Source organism: Orycteropus afer, unplaced genomic scaffold (assembly GCF_000298275.1).
Source record: "Orycteropus afer afer isolate SDZICR_OR568_19922 unplaced genomic scaffold, OryAfe1.0 scaffold00039, whole genome shotgun sequence".
Lineage (NCBI taxonomy): Eukaryota > Metazoa > Chordata > Mammalia > Tubulidentata > Orycteropodidae > Orycteropus > Orycteropus afer.
The window spans coordinates 9352554-9377143 of NW_006921626.1; the positions used below are offsets into that span (position 1 = coordinate 9352554).

General features: G+C 45.1%; 1 protein-coding gene across 1 annotated transcript in view; it reads left to right on the top strand.

Moving 5' to 3' along the window:
- The first annotated feature begins 686 nt into the window (after positions 1–686).
- The window catches only part of CAPN2 (calpain 2), an 87195-nt gene continuing 63291 nt past the window's right edge, over positions 687–24590 (top strand). The window contains exons 1-2 of the mRNA XM_007936957.2: positions 687–923; positions 8616–8685. Of these exons, the coding sequence (XP_007935148.1) occupies positions 687–923; positions 8616–8685 (307 nt within the window). The remainder of the gene's footprint in view (positions 924–8615; positions 8686–24590) is intronic.

Below are 24590 nucleotides of genomic sequence, written 5' to 3' on the forward strand. Positions count from 1 at the left end.
GAATCTCTGTTCCTCCTGTTACTGTTTGTGAGACTTTAGGTAATGTCCTTTAACCTCCTCGCTGCTCAGTTTTCTCATCTGTAGAATGGGGACAATACCAGCACCTTCTTCATAGAGTTGTCCAAGTATTAAACGGGACAACGTATGTAAAGCCGTTAGTACAGTCATCTGGTACAAAGTAGGGGCCCAATTAATGGTAGCTAGTCTACTCTTCTCGATCCATTTCGTGATCTTCTACTGACTCATAGGGCCCTCCCTGGAGAGTCACAATTGCTCCAGTCTCAAGTTTCGCCCAGCCTTCCTCCTCAGGGGCTGGCAATCAGCCTGGTTTGAGCCACACCTTTTCCATCCCCGACGTCCGAGAGCTCCGCGACGTCCCGACCCATGCTATCCCGGAAGCCGTCGGCAGGTGGCAGGACAGGCCTCGCGGCCCGCCGCTTGGCCAGCGCTCTCGGGGCCGCTTGGCCCGCAGCGTCCCAGGCCGCCGCCGAGCAGGCCGGGAGCTCCAAGGCCACACCCAGCCCGGCGGCCGAGAGCTCCCCAGTTGCATGAATCATCGCCGCAGCCGCCGCTCCGCAGCCCCGTTGCAGTGCGCCCGGGCCTGACCTTGCCTTTCCCAGCGAAACGAGCCAAACCGAGCCGTCCCTCCGACGCTCCCTTGCAGGCCAGCAGTGCAGACCGGTAGCATGGCGGGGATCGCAGCCAAGCTGGTGAAGGACCGGGAGGCGGCCGATGGGTTGGGATCGCACGAGAGGGCCGTCAAGTACCTCAACCAAGACTACGAGGCGCTGCGGGACGAATGCTTGGAAGCCGGCACGCTCTTCCAGGACCCTTCCTTCCCCGCCCTCCCCTCTTCGCTGGGCTTTAAAGAGTTGGGACCCTACTCCAGCAAAACTCGGGGCATCGAGTGGAAGAGACCCACGGTAGGAAGTGCGGACGATGCTGTGGGCTGGGCGGGGTGCGGGAAGGTGCAGCTTTTGTCCCGGAGGCGCCGCGTCCAGCAGCGGCCAGCGCGAAATCGCTGGCGGAGTGCAGGCAGACAGCGGTCAACCTGAGACTCCCTCCGCGCTGCGGAGCCCGTTAATCGGTGCAGAGAGCGTAGAAGAAGCCCCCTGGGGGTAGCCTAGGCTTCCAGGGATACGCACTCTACATCCTGCAGAGGTTCACAGGCCGGGTGAGGCGGCTCATTACCTTCAACCCCAACAATAGGCCCACCCAGAGAGCCACCTTCGGATTTAACAAAAACTCCGGTGACACTAGGGGCTCTGAGGAAAACTTATTGGGAGAGGTGAAGACGAGGGTTTGAGAGAAGCGAAGAGTGAGAGATTAATATCTAACAAGGAAAAGTCAGTCTCTAAGTTCTGTCCGCTTCAGGGAGGGAGTAGGCCAGAAGTTGGTTCGTTTATAACTACGTGTTGTCTCATGCAGTCACAGTGGTTAGATTTGTCAGACTTTCTTGTTTATTTTTCAAGTGGGAGCTAGTGAATCTTCCCTGTAATATTTACACTGATGATCAACAAAGGATATGAGGGGGGGATGTTGCAAGGAGCAAGTTTGTCATCATTTTTCTATTGCCCCAGAATCCTCACCTGGGGAACCTCCAAGCTCCCTTATCCTGCCCACAGAGGCTCAGTCTTCAGTTCCCTGGCTGACTTTGGGACAAGTTCTACTGCTAGCTCCTTCCCTTCTCTATGGGACACCTCAGGGAGCTCCCCTTCCACACAGAATGAGGTTTCGTGATAAGCCCAACTTTTAAATTTCTATTAGGAACAGGAGCATTCCTGCCCTGCCTCCACTTCTCTGAGCCTCCCAGGTCAAGCCAACAGCAGTAAGGTAGGGACTGCCCTAGGCCAGGACTAGTGCAAGGGGGTGCTCATTCTTGCTAATCTGTTAAGTGACTCTCAGTGAGTCATTTAACCTCTCTATGCCACCAGTTCTTCATCTAAAACAGGGAGTGGTGCCAAAACACTTTCCTCTTCTCTTGCTCATCAGGTCCAATCACTGTGGCCTTCTTGCAGTTTCTCTAGCATGTCCAGTTCTTTAAGCCTCAGGTTCTCTCACCTGCCTGGCTGCTCTTCCCTGATTGTCAGGAGTTGACTCACTCTCATTTTTTGGAACTTAGTTAAATATCCCTTCCCCAAGAGGTCTTTCCTGACCATTGTTTGCAGCCCTTTCCCATCTTGTTATCTGTATTGCTGTACCCTGCTAATTTCCTTCATAGCATTTTCACAATTTATAAGTATAATTACATACAAATATGTAATTATGTATAAATATTTCTCCTTCCTACTGAACAGCAAGGACCATGTACATATTATTTACCAGTATATCCCCAGTACCAACCATAGTTATGGCCACTTTATAGTATTCATTCATTCATTTATTCAATAATATTTCTTGAGTGCCTGCTATGTGCATTATATGCAACTAACTGGAAGAGATCCATATTTGTGCCCATTCCAAAGAAAGGTGATCCAATAAAATGCAGAAGTTGCTGAACAATATCATTAATATCACATGCAAGTAAAATCTTGCTGAAGATAATTCAAAAATGGTTGCCATAATACATTGACAGGGAACTGCCAGAAACTCAAGCTGGATTCAGAAGAGGGTGTGGAATGAGGAATATCATTGCTGAAGTCAGACATATCTAGGCTGAAAGCAGAAAATAGCAGAAAGATGTTTACCTGTGTTTTACTAATTATGCAGAGGCATTGAACTGTGTGGATCATAAATTACGGACAAAATTGCAAAGAATGGGAATTCCAGAACACTTAATTGTGTTCATGTGGAACCTGTACATAGAACAAGAGGCAGCCATTCAAACCAAATAAGGGGATATTGCTTGGTTTAAAATCAGGAAAGGTATATGTCAGGATTGTATCCTTTCACCATACTTATTCAATCTGTATGATGAACACATAATCTGAGAAGCTGTATGAAGAACATCAGGACTGGCGGAAGACTCATTAACAGCTTGTGATATGCAGATGACACAACCTTAGCTGCAGAAAGTAAAGAGAACTTGAAGCACTTACTGATGAGGACCAAAGACTACAGCCTTTAGTATGGATTACACCTCAACATAATGAAAGAAAAATCCTCAAACTGGACCAGTAAGCAACATCACAATAAAGAGAGAAAAGAATGAAGTTGTCAAGGACTTCATTTTACTAGGATCCAGAATCAACAGCCATAGAAGGAGCAGTCAAGAAATCAAAGGATGTATTGCATTGGGCAAATTTGCTGCAAAAGATTTCTTTAAATTGTTCAGAAGCAAAGATGTCACTTTGAGAACTAAGGTATGTCTGACCCAAGCCATGATATATTCAGTCGCTACATACATGTGAGAGATGGACAATGAATAAGGAAGACCAGCAAAAAATTTATGCCTTTGATTTATGGTGTTGGCAAAAAATATAAAAAATACCATGGATTGCCAGAAAAATGAGCCAATCTGTCTTGGAAGAAATACAGTCAGATGGTTCCTTAGAAGCAAGGATAGCAAGATTTTGTCTCACATACTTTGGACATCTTATCAGGAGAGATCAGCCTCTGGAGAAGGCCATCATACTTGGTAAGGAAGAGAGTCAGTGAAAAAGAGGAATCCTTTACAAAATGGATTGACACAGTGCCTGCAACAGTAGGCTTAAACATAGCAACGATTGTGAGGGTGGTGCAAGACAAGGCAGTGTTTGGTTCTCTTGTCCATAGGGTCAGTATTAGTCCAAACCCACTCAACAGCACCTAACAACAAGAACAACTACTAAATGCCAAACACTGTCCTGAATGCTCAGGCTACATCAGTAGACAAAACTGACAACTATTTGTGCAGTGAGTGAATGAATGGATGAACATAGGATTGGTATGAGCCCCAAATGAAGTTATGCTGTGAAAGTGATACACAAGCAAGAGAATGTTTTCACCTTACATTTGTAAGTACTTACTTTTCAGCTTACAAAGTGAATTAATGCACTCATTCACTATTCTTTCCTTCATTCAGTGAGCATTTATTGAACACATACTAGATACTGGGCACAATATACGTAATTTTTGCTTCTGAAGACTGAAGCCTAGTGATGAGAGACAGAAAGGTAACCCAATAAGTGGAGTTGCCAGTGGGATTTCCAGATGGATAAATTGAGAATAGAGATTCAGAGACATTTCAGGGTCTCTGCTTGGTGTGGGGCATTCAGCAGTTGAAGAAATTGAGGCTTGGAAAGGTTAAATACCTACTCAGAGTTAAAGAGGTGTGGGTGGTGGAGCTGAAACTGTTACTAGCTCACGTGTGTTTAGAACCCTTTCTCAAGCATTAGGTTTGGATAGTGACAAGTCATTGATGACTTGAGCAGAGCAATTTCAGTACAAAAGTGGTGGTAAGAAGCCAGATTGCAGTAGACTAAGGAATCAATCTAGTCCAAAGAACTAGGTAATGAAGAATGTGATCAGCTAATTAAAGAAGTGTGCCTGTCGAAAGAGAGACAGAAAATGGTTAAGTAGAGTAGGACCTGGGGCTTGATGAGAACAGTATGAGTGTATTCTATGCTGAGCCCCCAGAAAGGAAGGGGTTAAAGATAAAGGCAGAGAGGAGATGGTCAGGAAGCAGAGTCTGAGGAGTGAGCATATGGGGTCCTGAAAGGGAAGGGGAGCATGTTAGCCATGCTGGCTAGAGGAGGGACTGCTCTTCCTCAGAGAGGGAATGGTATCTCATGGGCATGGGGTTTCACAACACTGGTGAGAGTAGCTGTAGGGAGATGAAGCAGAAAATGGCTGAAGTCATGGTGAGGCCAAGGACTAGTGCAGGGGGCACAGTGAGGAGAAAGCTGATCCAAGGATGGCACACCTCACTGAGCACCCAGGCAGGTACGAGCAAGGGCTTCTTGGTGTTAGTTGCCACCTAGTCGGCACCAACTCTCGATGGTCTCATGTACAACAGAATGAAAACCTTACCCAGTCCTTTGCCATCTTCATGGTCATTGGTAAGCTCAAGTCCATTGTTACAGCCACTGTGTTTTGAGTGCCTTCCAACTTGGGGAGACTCATCTTCCACCACTATATTGAACAATATCCTATTGTGATCTATAGGGGTTTCACTGGCTAATTTTCAGAAGTAGATCAGGCCTTTCTTCCTAGTATGTCCTAGCCTGGAAGGTCTGCTGAAACTTGATCACCATCAGTGACCCTGCTGATAGTTGAAATACCAGCAGCATAGCTTTTGTTTCATAGCAAAATGCAAAGCCTGAACAGCAGGATAAACTGACAGACAGGTGGGGGAGGAGCAAGGACAGGTATTGTTATTCCTCATTTTCCCCCTGAAAGAACCAAGCCTCTGAGAGGTTTATGACATAAGTATATTCAGCTGACTGAACTCTGCCTCAAAACTGCACTTCCAAGTTCAGTAGTTATTATTCAGTAATTATTATAGTACTAATAATAACAGGTAACATTTTTGGAGTGCTTACCAATGCATTTTACATAGTTATCTATTTTAACCTCAAAACAACTTTGTGTGGTAGGTACACTTCATCATTGTCACAATTATACAGGTGAAGAAACTGAGGCTTAACGAGGTTACATAACATCACTAGACTTAATAAAGCCTATATAACAAGTGGCAGAGGCAGCATTTAAACCCAGGCTTTCTGAATCCCAAACCCTCAGCCCCTTTCCTCTGACTGTCCTATATTTAATACATTGCCCTACATGCAATGCACAACATTCTGCTTGCTGTAGCACCTCTGCATGCCACTCTGAACTTTGACTATCTGGAGAGGCTGCCAAAGGCATGAGAACATTTCTGAAACAATAGAAAAATCCTTCTGGGGTGAGTGCCTGACACACTGAAAATTTACCAATATGATCATACTAAAGAGGCTGTGAGCACCAAGGCCCATCTATTCTACCAGCTGGATAAGTGCTTGACTGGCAGGGCTTGCTTGGCAAAGGGGACTTCATTTGTAAAAAAACATTCTCATTGTCTCACCATCCCCAAAACCCACTGACCTAAGCAGGGAGACAGACAATGCAGAGGTAGGGTAGGAATGTCTGCTGCAGACCAGGGTTCAGGAAGGCCTTCTGTAGCATAAGCCAGAGCAGACACGGGCACTAGGACTCTCCTGCTGGACAGAAAGGGGCTTGCAGAGGGACATGGGGTGGTGGCACCCATCTGCAGCGCTCAGAGCAAATGTGAGATGTAAGAGCAACTCATACAAACCAAGGCAAGAGAAGCCCAGATTTAAGCCTGACTTCCTCTGTGGCTGTGGGGTGGGGCGCTTAAGAATCAGGAAACGCTTAGTAAAGGCCGCAAAGAGGGCCCAGGCTAGCACTGTTCAGGCTGGCTTCCATGGGGCTTCTTGTGGGACCATCACCCCTGAGGTTTTAACACATTTGGAGACTTGTTAGGAATCAATTAGAGGCAGCCCAGGAGTTGGAAAGAGTGTGTGCTTTAGTGTCAAGACCAGTAAGTTCACACTTATGAGCTGTGTAACTGTGAACACATTGCTTTTCCTCCCTGAGCTCATTTCCTCATCTGTGAAATGGGAATAATGCCCATTTTGTGTTCCTGAGAGGAACATGACATAAAGTACCAAGCACACTGTATGCTATGCCAACTCACTGCCATCGAGTCAATTTCCAACTCATAGGAATGCTCATTGAGTTTCTAAGGCAGTAAATCTTTGTTTTTTAATTTTTATTGTGATTTGGGTGAAAGTTTACAGAGCAAATTCATTTTCCATACAGCAGTTCATACACATTTTGTCTCATGACATTGACTGCAATTCCCCACAATGTAATAGCTGTCTTCTCACTTCTTCCGCATAGTTACCTCTTCCATGTGTCTTTCCATCCTATGCACTCCTGCCCCCGAGCTGTCTCCCTGTGCAAACACTGTCTTTCTGTTTTTCCACAATTGATCGCTCCAGGTAGTGTATCTATCTGATGAAAATGTTCAGCCCATGTGCTTGTCTATTATTTGGCTAGAAGGTAGGGGCCGTAGTCTCAGGGTCTTACCAGGCTCTATCAGACCAGCAAATCTGGTCTTTTTTTTTATGATTTTGACTTTTGTTCCACATTGTTCTCCTACTCTATCCAGGATCTCATGCACCAATCCCCCTTTGAGTGGTTGACAGTGGTAACTGGGTACCATGTAGTTCTTCTGGTCTCATGGTCTGCCAGTCCCGTGGACTAGTTGTTTCCATTCATTTTTGGTTTTCCTCATTCTTCCTTGCTCAGATTGAGGACAGACTCATCATTGCATCTAGATGGCTGCTTGCAAGCTTTTAAGATCCCAGTTGCTACTCACCAAAGCAGGATGTAAAACAATGTTTTTGTGTACCGAGGTGGTAAGTCTTTACGGAAGTAGATTGCCCTATCTTTCTTCCACAGAGTGGCTGGTGGGTTTGAACTGCCAACCTTCTGGTTATCAGTCAAATGTCTTAAGCACTGGGCCACCAGAGCTCCTGTATGGTTTGTAGGAGTTACACAATATGTGGATGCTCTGGGTATCATTAGGCCCTATGGAAGAATTCAGGGAGCATTGGTGGTTCAGGTAGAATTCACTCCTTTCACGCAGGAGACCCAGCCCAATTCTCAGCCAATGCAACTCATGTACAGCCACTGCCTGTCTGTCAGTGTAGGCTGTGTTTTGCTATGATGATGAACAGGTTTAAGTGGAGGTTCCAGAAAAAGTTAGAGTAGGAAGAAAGGCCTGGCAATTTATTTCCAAAAAGTGAGCTCTTGTAAACCCTATAGATCATAAAAGTCCAGTCCATAACTGATCATGGGGATGGTGCAGGACCAGGCAGCATTTTGTTCCATTGTGTATGGTGTCAGAGACTGACTCAATGGCAACAACAACATCCCTCTGCCCTCAACAAGTGTATACAAGTTAGAAAGACAAGACCCATGAACATCCTGTGACAGTCCACAATTAAGGACTAAACTGCAGAGTTACAACTACTCTGGGAATCTGAGTCAAGGGTGTGAGTTAGGACTGGACTATGAAGGAGGTGGGAGTGAGCTTTGAGATACAGCAAGATGTGGAAGAAGACCCCTAGTGATGCAGTGGTTAAGCACTTAGCTGCTAACTGAAAGGTTGGTGGTTTGAACACACTAGCTGCTCCATGGGAGAAAGATGGAGCAGTGCTTCCATAAAGATTACAGCCTAGGAAACTCTATGGAGCTGTTCTACTCTGTCCTATAGGGTCGCTATGAGTCAGAATTAACTCTGTGATAACAAGTAAGATGTGGAAGGTGGGGAGCAGAATGGGAAGAAGAAGAATTACATACTAGCAAAACCACTTGTGTGCAGGAACAGAAGAGAGGGTGTAAGTGCGGCAAGTGGGGTGGGTCCACATCATGGGGGTCTGGACAGAAGGAGGCTATAGACAGCTTGCAGTGTCTGTGGTCTAAGTACTGCCCTTCTCAGTCTGGAGCATCCCCACCTGCCATCAGGGCCCATGGGTGGGGGGTCAGGGCAGGACACCAAGGACACCACAGCGTAGAACTCTGACAGAGGATAGGGAAAGGGTGTGGTGCACTCCTTGGAAACCAAGGCATCCTGACTGCAAAAGAGCATCTGTGAGCTGACAGCACTTTGTGGGTCTTGTCCCCAGGAGATCTGCGCTGATCCCCAGTTCATTGTTGGAGGAGCTACCCGCACAGATATCTGCCAAGGCGCCTTGGGTAAGTAAGTGATGGGATCAGAGCAAGTTGTGGGGTCTTGTCTCCAAGGTGGTGGGAAGAAGGGTGAGGGACAAGCAGTGTCTTTGCCTCCTTCACAAGAAACTTGGCAAGTTCCATTTCCTGAAGCCCTCTGAGCTCCTTGGAATTTCCTGTCCACTGAGGCAGCAGTTCCACGCCAAGCCCCAAGCTGAGGCACTCAGATTGAGGACTTCTGTGTCCCCTGGGTAGTGTAAAGGGGTAAATGAACTCAGCTGCTCGCCAAAAGATTGGAGGTTTGAGTCCACTCAGGGGTGCTTCAGAAGAAAGGCCTGGTGATCTTCTGAAAAACCAGCCATTGGAAACCCTGTGGAGCACAGTTCTACGCTGACACACATGGGGTTGCCATAAATCATTTGACCCAATGGCAAGTGATAACTGGTATGCCATTGACACTGGGCTTGCTGCTGAAGTGACAAAGGTGCAACCATGGGAAGGACCAAGGGGCTTCTGGATTTTAGCTACCCTTGGTCTCTGTACTCCCTGGGGCCAATACTAAGTGGCTCATGAAACATAGTCTGGGCTGAGGGCCAAGTGGGGGACTCCTTTGGCACTAAGACATCATCTTCTGAGCTCCAGGGACAGGGGACAGTGACTCACTGTGAATGAAGAGGAAACCTAAATGCTTGCTGCTGAGAGGAAGTCAGAGTACCAAAGAGTTCTCAGTGTTTGCAAAGCAAAGTCACCATGGTATCACAACAGGGGAAGCTGGGTTATTGTTGTAAAGGCCGTTGTAATGCTCATTTACTTAAAATCAACTGGAGTACCTAAATCGTGAGTGTCTGAAACTTTGCCCTCTGAAGCTGCATTCTGATTTGTTTCTAGATATAGTGCTTCTTAGGAGCTCTGGTGGCCCAGTGGTTAAAGCATTTGGTTGCTAACCAAAAGAAAGGCAGTTTGAACCCACTAGCTGCTTCACAGAAAGATGAAGCAGTCTGCTTCCATAAAGATTTACAGCTTTGAAAACCCTATAGGGCAGTTCTACTCTGTAGGGTCGCTGTGAGTTGAAATTGACTCAGTGGCAGTGAGTTTACAGTGCTCATTGAGTATCTGAACCCAAACTCCTCCAACTTTAGTGTGAATGCTCCCAAGGTTACTGTGAAGTCCCGACAGTGGGCCTATGACCATTATTTAGAAATCTACTTGCTTTTTTAGTGATAATAAATATAAGCCTATAATTGCATGAGCAGGTAATTTGCTGTAATAAACCAAAAACTTGTTTCCTGCTGTCAACTTCAACTGGCTCCCCAAACAAGTAACAAAATTGATAAACTTGAACTGTACCTCCTCTCCTTGCCCACTTAGCAGAGGTTACTCATAATAATAGTAACTAGTATTTGTTGAGTGTTTACTATGTGCTAGACACTAAGCTATCCTTGCAAAAACCAAAGTACTATGGTTATTCCCATTTTATAGATAAGGTTGTTGAGGTCTGAGAGAGTAACTAGCTTAAGATGCCCAAACTGAAGTGAGGCCTGGTATACAAATGTAGTCATTTGGATCCCAGGGCCTGTACACTTAGGCCCAAGCTAGACTCCCTAGAGGGGCCTAGGGAAAATTTCAACTCTTGAGGGTTGTCGAGTTGGCTGTGAGTCATTAGGATAGGCACCCTGGGAACCCACAGGAAAGGCTTCTGAGGCAGAGTGACCCAGCACTGGGTGGCAAAACCCAGCTGGTCTGAGCTCAGGCTCCATGCAGATTCCTGAGATGCCGGAGCACGTTCTTACCCGTGGAGAACATGCCTCCCCATTCCTACCTTCCTGTCTCTTATACCCCCTGCTGTCCCCCAAAGAAAGATAGCAGGAAGTCTCTGGGCACCTAAGGCAGATGCTCTGGGAAAATCCATTGGTTAGAGAAAACACAAGTTGATGGGGCTGAAAGTTGATGGAGACCTCGACCAAACCTGGGGGCTTTAGAGAATCCAAACAGCAGCAGCTACCATGTCTATACTAGATAGCATACCTGGACTAAACATCACACTTGGACTGATCACCACATGTGGACTGAATGCCAGAAATACCACACCTGAACTGCATGTCACACCAGTACTAAGCATCTACTTCAAAGTTGAACAACGTCTTAAGAGGCAAATTCCAAGTAACAAAAATGCAATTTAAGTCCTGTTTAAATATTTCCACACCATTTAGAGAGACTGGCAGAGCTTACATTCCTGGGGGAATAGCGCCCTCTGTATGCACCAAAATAAAAGCGAGATCTTCTTTAGGCCTTTTAATGTTTTCTCAGTAACTGGTGTATTATTTCTAAGGGTTTTCACACCATGCTCGCCATTTTGTTCTCTTGGCTTTTTCTTTTGGAGGATTCTGGTTACAGTCTTTGACATGGTTTGCTGAACTCTCACCCTGATTCCGGCATCTGGGCACGGGGTGGTCATGTGGTGGTGATATTACCAAGTCCCAACATATTCTGGTTACCTAGTACCACTCTGACAAGAATATACCACAAATAGGATGGCTTTAACAAACAGGAGTTTATTCTTACAATTTGGAGGCTTTACGTCCAAGTTCAAAGTGCCAGGCTCTAGGGGCTGGGTGACCTTGGGTTGCAGTTCTGCCTCCTGCACCTGGCCCACCAAAGCTGGAGGCTTTTCTTCACTCAGCTGCTGGCTGCTGAGGCTGACAGATCCAAGGTTGACAAGTAAAAAGGCACAGTCCCGATGTTACCAAACCACACGGCAGGCCATTTATTCAAGTCTCTTGAAAGTCCCAGGGTCAGCAAAGGATGGCAGGCTGCTGAACAATGATGGCTACATGCAGGGTCCAAGCGTGCCATAGGCTAGAGACCATTCCCAAAGCTGTTTCTTATGTGTGGGAAGCAGACCACATCCTTAAGGCAGCTAGTCAGCTGCTCACAGTAGATTTCACCATGGAGTTGATTACCAGTCTCATCATGGGCAATACTACATCCAGCTGCCCGGCCACTCAACCAGGCCCAGCCAAGTTGACACACAAACTTCACTACACAAGACATATACAGAAGCATCAGAGCAAGGGCTTTGACAGAAACAGCCAGCCATGTGGCCAGAAGTAAAAGAGCCTGGGCAGGTCATCTCACTTCTGGGACCTCAGTCTCTCCTAAAAATGTGGGGAGGGAGAGTGAATGAGGAAACCACAGGATCCTCCAGGATGTGGTATTAAGCCATTCTAAAGCCTTTCCTTATGCCTGGAACTGAGTGGAGACCTTGTGTTAGAGGGGTCGAGTGCCACAAAGAGGCCATCTTTATTTCCCAGATGGGATGGGAATAGCACCTGACACTTGCATAATGTTATAATTTGCAGAGCAGTTTTTGTTGTATTATCTCATGTAATCACCACAATTCTGAAGTATTATTTTAACTCCCACCACCTTTGTTATTGTTGTTAGGTGTCATTGAGTTGTCTCTGACTCATAGCAACCTCATGTACAGAAGAATGAAACACTGCCCAGTCCTGTGCCAGCCCCATGATCTTTGCTATACCTGAGCCCATCGATGCAGACATTGTGTCAATCCATCTCATTGAGGGCCTTCCCCTTTTTCATTGTCCCTTCACTTTGCCAAGCATGATATCCTTCTCCAGGGAACGGTCCCTTCTTACAACATGACCAAAGTAGGTGAGATGAAGTCTAGCCATTCTTACTCCTGAGGAGCATTCCGGCTGTACTTCTTCCAGGACAGGTTTGTTAGTTCTTTTAGCAGTCCATGGCACTTTCAGCATTCTTTGCCAGCACCACAACTCAAAAGCATCAACTCTTCTTCAGTCTTCCTTTTTCAGTGTCCAGCTCTCACATGCATATAAGGTGATTGAAAATACCATGGCTTGTGTCAAGCACACCTTAGTCTTCAGTGAAACATCTTTGCTCTTCAGCACTCGAAAGAGGTCCTTTGCAGCAGATTTGCCCAATGCTATACGATGTCTGATATCTTGACTGCTGCTTCCATTGGTGTTGATTGTAGAATCAAGTAATATGAAGTCTTTGACAACTTCAGTCTTTTCTCCATTTGTCATGATGCTGCTTATTGGTCCCATTGTGAGGATTTTTGTTTTCTTTATATTGAGGTGTAATCCATACTGCAGACTGTAGTCTTCAATTTTCATCAGTAAGTGTTTCAAGTCATCCTTACTTTCAGCAAGCAAAGTTATGTCATCTGCATAATGCAGGTTGTTAATGAGTCTTCCTCCAATCCTGATGCCATGTTCTTCTTCATATAGTCCAGCTTCTTGGATTATCTGTTCAGAATACAGATTGAATAAATATGATGAAAGGATACAACCCTGACACACTACCTTCTTGATTTTAAACAATGCAGTGTCCCCTTGTTCTGTTTGAATAACAGCCTCCTGGTCTATGTACAAGTTCCTCATGAGCACAATTAAGTGTTGTGGAATTCCCATTCTTCTCAATGTTATCCATAATTCGTTATGATCCACAAAATCGAATGCCTTTGCATAGTCAATAAAACACGAGTAAACATCTTTCTGGTATTCTTTGCTTTAAGCCAAGATCTATCTGACAGCAGCAATGATATCCCTCATTCCACGTTCTCTTCTGAATCCAACTTGCATTTCTGGAAGTTCTCTGTCAATATACCGCTTTAATCATTTTTGAATTATCTTCAGTAAGGTTTTACTTGCATGTGATATTAATGATATTGTTTGATAATTTCCACATTCTTTGGGATCACCTTTCTTTGGAATGGGTACAAATATGGATCTCTTCCAGTCAGTTGCCCAGGTAGCTGTCTTCCAAATTTCTTGGCATAGATGAGTGAGTGCCTCCAGCACAGCATCCATTTGTTGAAATGTCTCAATGAGTATCCCGTTAATTCCTGGAGCCTTGTTTTTGCTTCAGTGCAGCTTCAACTTCTTCCTTTAATACCGTTGGTTCTTGATCATATGCCACCTCCTGAAATGGATGAACATCAACAAATTCTTTTTGGTACAGTGACTCCGTGTATTCCTTCCATCTTCTTTTGATGTTTCCTGCATCATTCAATATATTGCCCATAGAATATTTCAATATTGCAACTTGAGGCTTAAATTTCCTCTTCAGTTCTTTCAGCTTGAGAAATGCCAAGTGTGTTCCTCCCTTTTGGCTTTCCAACTCCATGTCTTTGCACATTTCATTATAATAATTGACTTTGTCTTCTCAAGCTGCTCTTTGAAATCTTCTGTTTAGCTCTTTTATCCTGTCAATTCTGCCATTTGCTTTAGCTACTCTCCATTCAAGGGCAACTTTCAGAGTCTCTTCTGACATCCATTTTGGTCTTTTCTTCCTTTCCTGTCTTTTTAGTGACCTTTTGCTTTCTTCATGGATGATGTTCTTGATGTCATCCCATAATTCCTCTGGTTTTCAGTCAATGGGGCTCAATGCATCAAATCTATTCTTTAAATAATCTCTAAATTCAAAAGGGATATAATCAAGGTCATATTTTGGACTTGTTTTAATTGTCTTCAACTTCAACTTGAACTTGCAAATGAGCAGTTGATGGTGAGTTCCACAATTTTGTTTTGGCTGAAGATACTGAGCTTCTCTATCACCTCTTGTCACAGATGTAGTCAATCTGATTCCTGTGTACTCCACCTGGTGAAGTCCATATGTATAGCCACCATTTGTGTTGCTGAAAAAAGGTATTTGCAGTGAATAAATCATTGGTCTTGCAAAATTCTATCATGTGATCTCCAGCATTATTTCTATCTCTAAGGCCAAATTTTCCAACTACTGGTGATTCTTGTTTGTTTCCAACTTTTGCATTCCAGTCACCAGTGATAATCAACACATCTTGATTGCATGTTTGGTCAATTTCAGACTGCAGAAGTTGGTAAAAATCTTCAATTTCCTCATCTTTGGCTTTGGTGGTTGATGTGTAAATTTGAATAATAGTAATATTAACTGGCTTTCCGTGTAGGTGTATGGATATTATTCTATCACTGACAGCATTGTATTTCAGGATAGATCTTGAAACATCATTTGTGACGATGAATGCCACCATTCACCTTCAATTTGTCCTTCCTGGCACAGTAGATTATATGGTTGTCTGATTCAAAAATGGCCAAAAACATCCATTTCAGCTCACGAATGCCTAGGATAGCAGTCTTTGTGCTCCGACCACCTATCTGTCAGTTCGTGGTACTCTGCTGACTTACCTGTTGCTGTGATGCTAGAAGCTATGCCACTGGTATTTCAGATACCAGCGGGGTCACCCATGGTGGACAGCTTTCAGTGGAGCTTCCAGACTAAACTAAAGAAAAGCCTGGTGACCTACTTTTGATAATCAGCTAATGAAAACCTTATGAAACACAATAGAACATTGTCCAACTCGCTTGCTTTGGACACATCAGGAGAGATCAGTCACTGGAGGAAGACATCATGTTTGGCAAAGCAGAGGGTTGCCAAGGGTGAGAGAGACCCACAGTGAGATAGATTGGCACAATTGCTACAACAATGGACTCAAATATGCCAGCGATCATGAGGATGATATAGAATCAGGCAACTTCATGTTGTGTGTAAGGTCACCATGAGTCGCAGCCGACTCAACAGCAGCTATCTTTATCTATTTGTCCCTCTATCTATCTGTCTGTCTAGCCAGATAAGAAAATCCAAGGCACAGATAGGGGAGGTCACATGAAAAGCCACATAGCTAATAATTGCCAAAGAAATGAACCCTGATCCAATTTAAAATCCTCTATTCTTTTCATAGCCCATTCTCCCTCTGATTTACCAAAAGGCTGAGCTGAAGAACATGTAGGCAAAATTCTCAAAACAAAATTCACTTTCTAGACCTAATTGGCTTCCACTCAGTTTACCTGGTGAACCTGGGTGGGTGATATCCTTGGGCCTGTACATTTCCCAACTGCCTGCCAGTCTCGACTGTGCTGCCCAACCATGGTTTATTCATGAACTCCCACCCTCTCTCACAGAAAGCACAGCTTTGAGGCTTCAACAAGGTAATTCAAACCATGTCTGCAAAACTCCTCTGGCAATGAGCCAGCTACAGAGCAGAATCTGGCTATGCTAGGAATCAACTCAACCCAGAAAAATCTGCTCATCTGAAGGAGGGGCTGCAGTCCAGGCTGAGTACTGCTGGGCCAGCCCTCCGTGAGGCCAGCAGCTAAATATGGCTCTGTAATTATTAGAAGCCACCATACTCTTACAGGTGATTGCCATTTAGAATGACTCACTGGGCTACTGCTGAGCTTTTTCCACAACTACCCCCCCATCCCACAACCCCTCACAGCTCACAGATACCAGCACCTACAAGACACAAATCAGGGTACCCTGCAGGCTCCAGCTCCCTGAGGGAGAGCCTGAGGCTGCCATCACTGTCAAAACTGTGGAAGCAACCAGCTCCATTTCATTGTAACCCAGCTAATGTTCTCAGGGCTCCCTCAGAAGTGTGTCACCCTACCTCTATTCTCACAGAGTCATGCAGGCCCCTAGGAACACCAGCTAGAGCTGTTGGGCTGCAGGCTACCTTTCCCTACAGCTCAGCTCAATAGGAAGTTGATAAGGGAAGAGGGCAGACCTGGGGAAAAACACATCTAGTTTCCAGTCCCTGCTTTCTCCACTGATTACTAGCCTGTGTGGCTTTGGACAAGTTACTCAACCTCAGTTTCCTCTTCTGTAAAATGAGAATAATGATAATACTCTCCACAGCTGTGATGAAAAGTGACATTAATCTTGGTGAACTATAGAAAAGAGGCCAGGATTGTTAGTGAGTCTAGCTTTGTAAAAGGGCTCTGCCAAATCGTAGAAGACAGGAAGGAGAATGGGGAACAAAAGGGAAGAGAAGGAAAAGGAAATAAAGCTAGTTTGGAAGGCACAGCTTTGTTCCCCTAACTCATAATCTAAGGATGGAAGTACCAAGAAGGGGGAAGGGCAATTTTGGTGACTGGGTAAACACAAGATCGTAGCACTTAGCAAAGAGAAATAACCAGAAGGCTGGCAGTTCAAACCCACCAGCCACTCCTTGGAAGGAAGATGGGGCAATCTACATCCATAGTGATACTGCCTCGGAAACCCAAGGAGGGGTCACCATGAGTCGGGTCCGACTCGACGGCACATAACAACAACAATAAGCATAAAGGGGACAGCTGCACACCCTTCAATTTTTAAAATAGTAGGTGTCCATTTTTATTTTAACACACTTTATTTTCTGTAATAGTTTTAGATTTATAAAAAGAATTGAGAAGGATCACACAGTGAGTTTCCATATACCTCATACCCAGTTTCCCCTATTAACATTTTACATTGCTACGGTACATTTTTTACACTTAATGAACCAATATTGACACATTATTATTAACTAAAAAAAAAAAACAAAAAAAAACATTTCCTGCGGGTCTGTTCTGGCTCAAGGTGACCCCATGTGTTACAGAGTAGATATTGCTCTGTAGGCCTTTCTTGGCTGTAATCCTTACGGAAGCCAATGGTCAGGCTTTTTCTTCCATGGTACTGTTAACAACAGCAACAAAAAAAACATTGCCGTCAAGGTGGTTCCAACTTATAGCAACCCTATGGGACAGAGTTCAACTGTCCCATAGGGTTTCCAAGAGGGTAAATGTTTATGGAAACAGACTACCACATCTTTCTCCCATGGCATGGCTAGTGGCTAACCACCGACCTTTTGGTGAGCCTCTGAATGCCTTAACCACTGTGCCACCAGAGCTCCTTATGGTACTGTTATTGTTGTTGTTGTTGTTATGTGCCATCGAGTCAGACCCGACTCATAGCAACCCTTCCTTGGGTTGCCAAGGCAGTATCACTACGGAAGTAGATTGCCCAGCCTTCTGTTGGCTGGGTTCAAATCACCAACCTTTAAGCTAATAAGTAGTTGAGCACATACCATTTGCGCTGCCCAGGGACTTTTATTATTAACTAAAATCCATACTTTATTCAAATTCCCTTAAGTATTACCAGATCTCCTTTTTCTGTGCCACGACCCCATTCAGGACACCACATTATATTTTGATGTCATATCTCCTTAGGCTCTTCTTGGCTGTGACAGTTTCTCAGGCTTTCCTTGTTTTTGATGACCTTGACAGTTTTGAGAGTACTTGTCCAGTATTTTGTAGCATTCCCCTTTGTGGAAGTTTACAAGTATCTTTTTTTAAAATGACGCAAATAGTTGGGGGTGGGGGAAAAGACTAGAAAATAGGCGTTGGCTGGTTTCATGGAGAAAGAAAATCCCTTTTTTTTTTCTCTTTCTTAAAAACAATCATTTACCACCAGTCCTGGTGCCACCCTCACCACCCGGAAGTGGCCCACCAATCTCTTGGGGCAGATGTAAGGTACTTCTGATTCATGGTTTCCTCTCAGCTTCTCATCTGGTTAATTATGCATGCCCTTTCACAGCTTTCTCCCCAGTGACTGCTGCCCATGCTCCCAGCTCCCCTCCCCTGCTTGTCTAAGACAGATTCATTAACAGGGCAGGATGAACCATAGAGCTTGCTGTTTTGCCCAGAGGCCCCTGTCCTAGCCTGGCTGCCCTCCTCCACCTTGACATATTGAGGTTTCTTCTTCCTCAGATTCCTGAGAAACGAATCTCTCCCTCTCTGAGAAATTCCCTACTGTCCCATACCCATCCTATTGAAGTCACAGGTGCTGTGGCAGTTAAGGTTGTGTGTCAACTTGGCTGGGCTGTGGTTTTGAAGCGGGGGCATTGGATGCAGTTATTTCCCATGATTAGATTAGAATCAACTCCATGATGGAATCTGCTGTGAGCAGCTAATTAGTTGCCTTTGAGTGTGACCTGCTTCCAGTGTCTATAGGGAAGCTTTGAGAAAAGTCTCTAGCTTTTGGCACATCTGGATCTTGCCTTTGACCCAAGTCTCCATCTCAGTGACCTGCCATGTTGCCTACTGACCTTGGGATTGTTCCTGGACTTGAACTAGTGGCCTGCCATATTGCCTGCTAAATTTGGGATTGTGCCATTTTACCTGTTGATCTTGAGTTCATCGGCCTCAGCACCCAGCAGCTTCATGAATCAGAAAAAGCCTCTAGCTCTAATCAGCCTAGAACAGGAAGCAAAGCTGAAGCCCAAGGTGGAGGGGCCTTGGCAGCCCCTAGAGCTGGCACTCTGAATTTGGACAACTGAAGAGAATAAATTACTGTTTGTTGAAGCCATCCACTTGTGGTATGTCTGTTATAGCAGCACTAGAAACCAAAACAGAATTTGGTACTGAGAATGGGGTTCTACTCTAACAGATACCTAAAATGTGGAAGAGGAGTGGACTGGAGATCCCTGTGCTGAGACCATGGTAATGGCAGAGAGGTAGAGGCAGCAGAGCCAAGAGATTGGCACGAGGCAGAGCAACAGGCTTACCAGCCCATGGAATGAGAAAACGGAATGCCTTTGGGCAGGTTTCCTGGCAGGGTAGGTTTCCTTCAGGCACTAAGTGGTAGAAGAGACTGGCGTGAGACAGAGCAGCAGGCTTGCCAGCTCACAGAGCAAGAAAGCTGAGTGCCTTTGGGCAGAAAGCTTCTTGGTAGAGTGGGTTCCCTTTGGACATTCATTGGCAGAAGCTGAAAGACCAAGGAAATCAGAAGCAGAGCTGCTTCAGTCTCAAAGAGTAGGACCATGGCCTCTGGGGGGTGAAACTACCACACAGCTTCCTAGGTTTCAAAAAGTCAGTTCTTAACCAACTCAGTTCTGGAGTGTGGGGCTGCCATATACGAGTGCCAGTGGGATGGGGCCATATTTGATACCTTTTTAGGTATCAGGTATACCTTTGTGAGGAGGCAGGCTGTCATACCCAAGGGGCAGGAGAACAGGGCCTGCCATACTAAGGGGGTGAAGTTACCACTCAAATGGACTAGGAGAATCAGGCTACCCAATGAAGAAGATCTGTAGAGGTACCAAGCTGACAAGGGGTGGAATGTGGCAGTTAAGGTAGTGTGTCAACTTGGCTGGGCCGTGGTTTTGACTGCCAGCTCTAGGGGCTGGGTGAAGGTCCGTCCACCTTGGGCTTCAGCTCTGCCTCCTATTTCAGGCTGACTAGAGCTAGAGGCTTTTTTCTGACTCACAAAGCTCCTGGGTGCTGAGGCTGATGAACTCAAGCTAAACAAGTAAAATGACACAATCCCAAGATTGGCAGGCAACATGGTAGGCCACAAATTCCCCATGATGATATTGGAAACAACTCCATGATGGAATCTGCTGTGAGCAGCTAATTAGTTGCCTTCAGGTGTGGCCTGCTTCCAGTATATATGGGGAAGCTTTGAAGAAGGTCTCTAGCTTTTGGCACATCTGGATCTTGCATTTGGCCGAGTCTTCATCTCAGTGGCCTGCCATGTTGCCTGCTGATCTTGGGATTGTTTCTGGACTTGAACTAGTGGCCTGCTGTGTTGCCTGCCAATCTCGGGATTGTGTCATTTCACCCACTGACCTTGGGTTCATTAGGCTCAGCAGCCAGCAGCTATCTAAGTTAAAGAGAAGCCTCCAGTGCCAGTGGGTCTGGAACAAGAGGCTGAAGCCCAAGGTTGAGGGGCCTTCACCTAGACCCTAGAGTTGGCACTCTGAATTTGGACTTCTAGCCTCCTAAACTGTAAGTGAATAAATTCCTGTTTATTAGAGCCATCCTTTTGTGGTGTTTCTGTTATAGCAATACTAGAGAACCAAGACAGGTACTAAGGAGGTCTTTTGAGGGTCCCAGATTCCTACCCATGGGCCTGTGGATCAGGGTGACTTTCTGCTTATCCAGGTACTTTCTACGCTTTTCCAGTAGCTTTCTGTGGCTATGAGGGAGGCCATGGTCCTATATGTCTTCACTCATCTCATCTCTGAGATGGGAGGGTTGGATCATATTTTCCTAATTCTCCACTACTTTCACATTCTGTGACTCTAAAATCTGTTAACTTCCCCTGCATTTTCACACATTCAAGTTGAGCTCAACTATTTGTGAACGTAATGACTGCCTTTCAAGGTTTATGGAGCCTGGCTCAGCATCAGTCAACCAACAGTGTTGGCCTAGAGAGGCCCCTCATGAGCGTTTCAGAGATGAAGGGCCTGTGTTCTGGGGGCTCTGATAGATCCTGGCCAGACATACTGTGAATGGTGGAGCCCATGCTGAGGATGGTCAACACCACCTCTGGCTGAAGAGGACCGTGATCTACCAAAGTGAAAGAGCTAATAACCTGACAGCAGGTGCATATCAAGGAAGATTGCAGATCAGTGCTGTCCACTAGAACTTTTTCACAATATGTTGTTGTTAGGTGCCATTGAGTTGATTTCAACTCATAGTGACCCATTGTACAATAAAACGAAACACTGACTGCTCCCTGCACCATCCTCACAATGCTTGCTATGCGTGAGTCCATTGTTGTAGCCACTGTGTCAGTCCATCTTATTGAAGGTCTTCCCCTTTTTCTCTGACTCTCCACTTTACCAGCATGATATCCTTCTCCAGGGCAAGGATAGAAATGTTCTATATTTGCATTGTCTAGTAAAGTAGCTACTGGTCACATGCGGCTTTGAAACACTTGAAATGTGATTAATGCAACTGAGGATCTGAATTTTTAACTTAATTTTAATTTAAATAACCACATGTGGCTTATGGCTACCACTTTGGCTAGCACAGAGCACATAGACTGAGCTGAGCATCCAGTGTCCCACCTTTCATCTCCACAGGGCAGGATGGTCCTCGTAGGCCTATGTGTCTCTACACAGAGCCAAACAAGGCACATAATGAATCAATACACAACTATCAATGTCAGGGTTAAGAGTAAGAAGTGGGCATCTCGCAGTCACAGGGTAGACTCTTGGCTCTACCACTTAACATTATTAGCTCTTTCACTTTGATAGATCACTGTCCTCTTCAAGCCTGAGTTTCCTCATCCAAAACATGGGAGATAATAGTAGTACCTACCTCAGAAGGTTGTGAGGGTGAAATGAAGTAATTCATGTAAAGCTCAGAGCGCTAGAGGCTGATGCATAACAAAGAGTTTTTTATTATATTCTATTGTGTTTTTAGTGAAAGTTTACATAGCAAATTAGGTTCCTGTTTACAAATTCTATACATATTGTTCAGTGAAATTGGTTACATTTTTTACAATTTACCAACATTATCATTATTTCCATTATGGTTGTTCCATTTCCATTCATCTAATTTCCCTTCCTTCTTATAGTCTCATCTTTGCTTTCAGGTAAATTTTGACTGTTTGTTCTCCTATAGATGATTTTTTAAAGGAGCACTATACTCATGGGTGATATTGGTTATTTCATGAATGAATCTGTTATTTATCTGAAAAGTGACTTGTTTCATAATGTCCTCCAGATTCATACACATTATATTTTGAGAACTCATCATTATTCTTTATAGTTGTGTCTCACTACCATCGAGTCATTTCTGACTCATAGCAATCCCCATTTTGTTTCCAAGGTCGTAAATCTTTACAGAAGTAGATTGCCCCATCTTCCTTCTACTGAGTGACTGGTGGGTTTGAACCACCAGTCTTCTGGTCAACAGTCAAATGCCTTAGGTACTGCACCACCAGAGCTCCTTTATAGTTGCATAGTATTCCACTGTATGCATATACCACATTTTATTTATCCATTAATCCATTGGTGTGCACTTAAGTTGTTTCCATCCTTTTGCTATTGTGAGTAATGCTACAAAGCATAATAAAGATTTAATAATGTAAATTAGAAGTCATCTGTGGGACCATGTGCCTAGAGGGGGACTTTAAAGTGTAGTCAGAAAGGTAAGATGGAGCCAGATCATGGAAGGTCTTAAATATCTGACTGAACCAGCTTTAGCACTTGGCATTGGCAACCACTGACATTTTGGAAAGGGGTGTAACAGAGAAGAAGGTCCAACTTCCAGGGGTCATCCAACAGTCATTATTTCTTGATGTTTTACCCAATAAGCCAGGGGTCTTTTAGTGCCACAGAGCTTGGGCACTCTCTTCTCCCAGCACATCCACTTGCCTCGATGCTCCCCTGTGATTTTCAACTATAAGCTTTTATATACTCATCTGTGAAATGGGAATGATGGAGAACTTTTTATTTTAAGACCATGTAACTGAAAAATGCTATTGGAACCCAGGGCCTCTTGTGGCTTCTCCACCTGTCTGGGAGTTGGGATCAGAGGAAGAAAATCTCTCCTGCCTGGTTTTGCCCAAGTCACAATACAGTGCAATGAATTGCTTAAAATGGCACTTCTAGCCATAGTCCTCCATTTTTTGATGCATTATAAATCTTAGCCTTTATGCATGTGGTTATGGTCCCATTTTGGTGAGTTGTCTCTTGCGTTGATGAGGCAGGATTAGGGTAGAAAGTGTCTTGAATCCTGCCTTGTTAGAGTGTGTGGCTCAAGTCACCACCCTTAGTTTCCTTGAGGGTATATATGTGAATGCTCTGGCGAAGTTCAGTGTCTTGCTTGGGATCTTGCATCTGGTTCATCATCATTTCACCCCTGTTTCTTGAGACTTGAGATAGCAGCCAGCCGTCTGACCTGCTGTCTTGGGTTCATCAGCCCATGCATCCACATGAGTGAAGAGAATCCTCCAGACTGACTGACATCTGACCCACAGATTTGGCACTTGCCAGCCTCCACAAGCTCCACAACCACGTGAGCTATTTCCTTTATAGTATGTGAGTTCTGTGAGACATTACAGTGAAATACAGAACCCTAAGATGAGAGAGAGAGTACTGAGGGGGGAAAGGAGGTGATTTTAGAGTTGATGGAGTGGTACAGTAGTTTGGAAAAGCTGGGTATTTGGGACATCTTTAACCTCCGCTCATAAGGGCCAGCCTTGTGCTAATCCTTCTAAAAGAAATTATTTGAGCACATAGTGAGACTTTTCTTCCTGTGGTTCAACACTGTAAATGCCCCCATCAATCAAGGAAAATGGATACATCCCTCCAGATCCTTCAGGTGGTGAGGGAGGAGATTCCTAAGGAACAGGACTTAGGACAAGAGTTGGTAGCTGAGGGCCAGGCTCCACCTTATCTCTTGATGGTAGCAGAATCAGGGGAGGAAGGATGGATTTGACTGTGCTTGGGGGTTGCAGCCACCAGGAGCCACTTCCTCATGGAGGACTGGGAGAGAAAAACTCATCAGGTAGTCAAAAGTGAGGGCCATGGGCCAAGGTGGGTGATACCAGAACAGGCTGTTTTCTCGTGGTCCAGGGTGGACCAGGAAAGGAAAATGGCTCAGCTGCTGGGGCAGGAACTCCCTTCCAAGAGTCCTGTAGTTGCTACTACATTCAAAGTATGAACTTCAGGCCTGGGCCTCCTTCTCTCCCTTCCTTGCTGCCTTTTACCTTTGTAGACCCCCTGTTGGAGGAGAAGCAGAGGAAAGGGAAGGAAAAGAAGGGGAAAGGAACACAGGATTTGGGTGCTTTGCTCTTGCTCACAGTTCTGACATACGGTTTACCAAAAGAGGCTGAAGACCTTTGTGTTAGTAAGGATTGAGATGTGAGTAAAGCCGAGGATCTTTATCCCTTCCTCTCTCGTTGTTGGTGGCTGCTGTCAAGTTGCCCCCTGACTCACAGCGACCTCATACATGGCAGAATCAGACTGTGTGATCCGTAGGGCTTTCAGTGGCTGCTCTTCAGTAGTAGATCCCCAGGCCTCTCTTCCTAGTCTGCCTTATTCTAGAAGTTGCACTGAAACCTCTTCAGCAGCATAGTAATACACACGCCTCCAACGACAGACAGATGGTTCCTGTACATGAGGTGTGTTAGTGGGAATCGAACCTGAACTTCCCGCATAGAAGATGAGATTCTACCACTGAACCACCACTGCCTCACTTCCCCCTCCTAACTCACTGCCGTCGAGTCAGATCCAACTCATAGCAATCCCTCCTTGGGTTTCCGAAGCAATATCACTATGGAAGTAGATTGCCCAACCTTCTTTCCAAGTAGTGGCT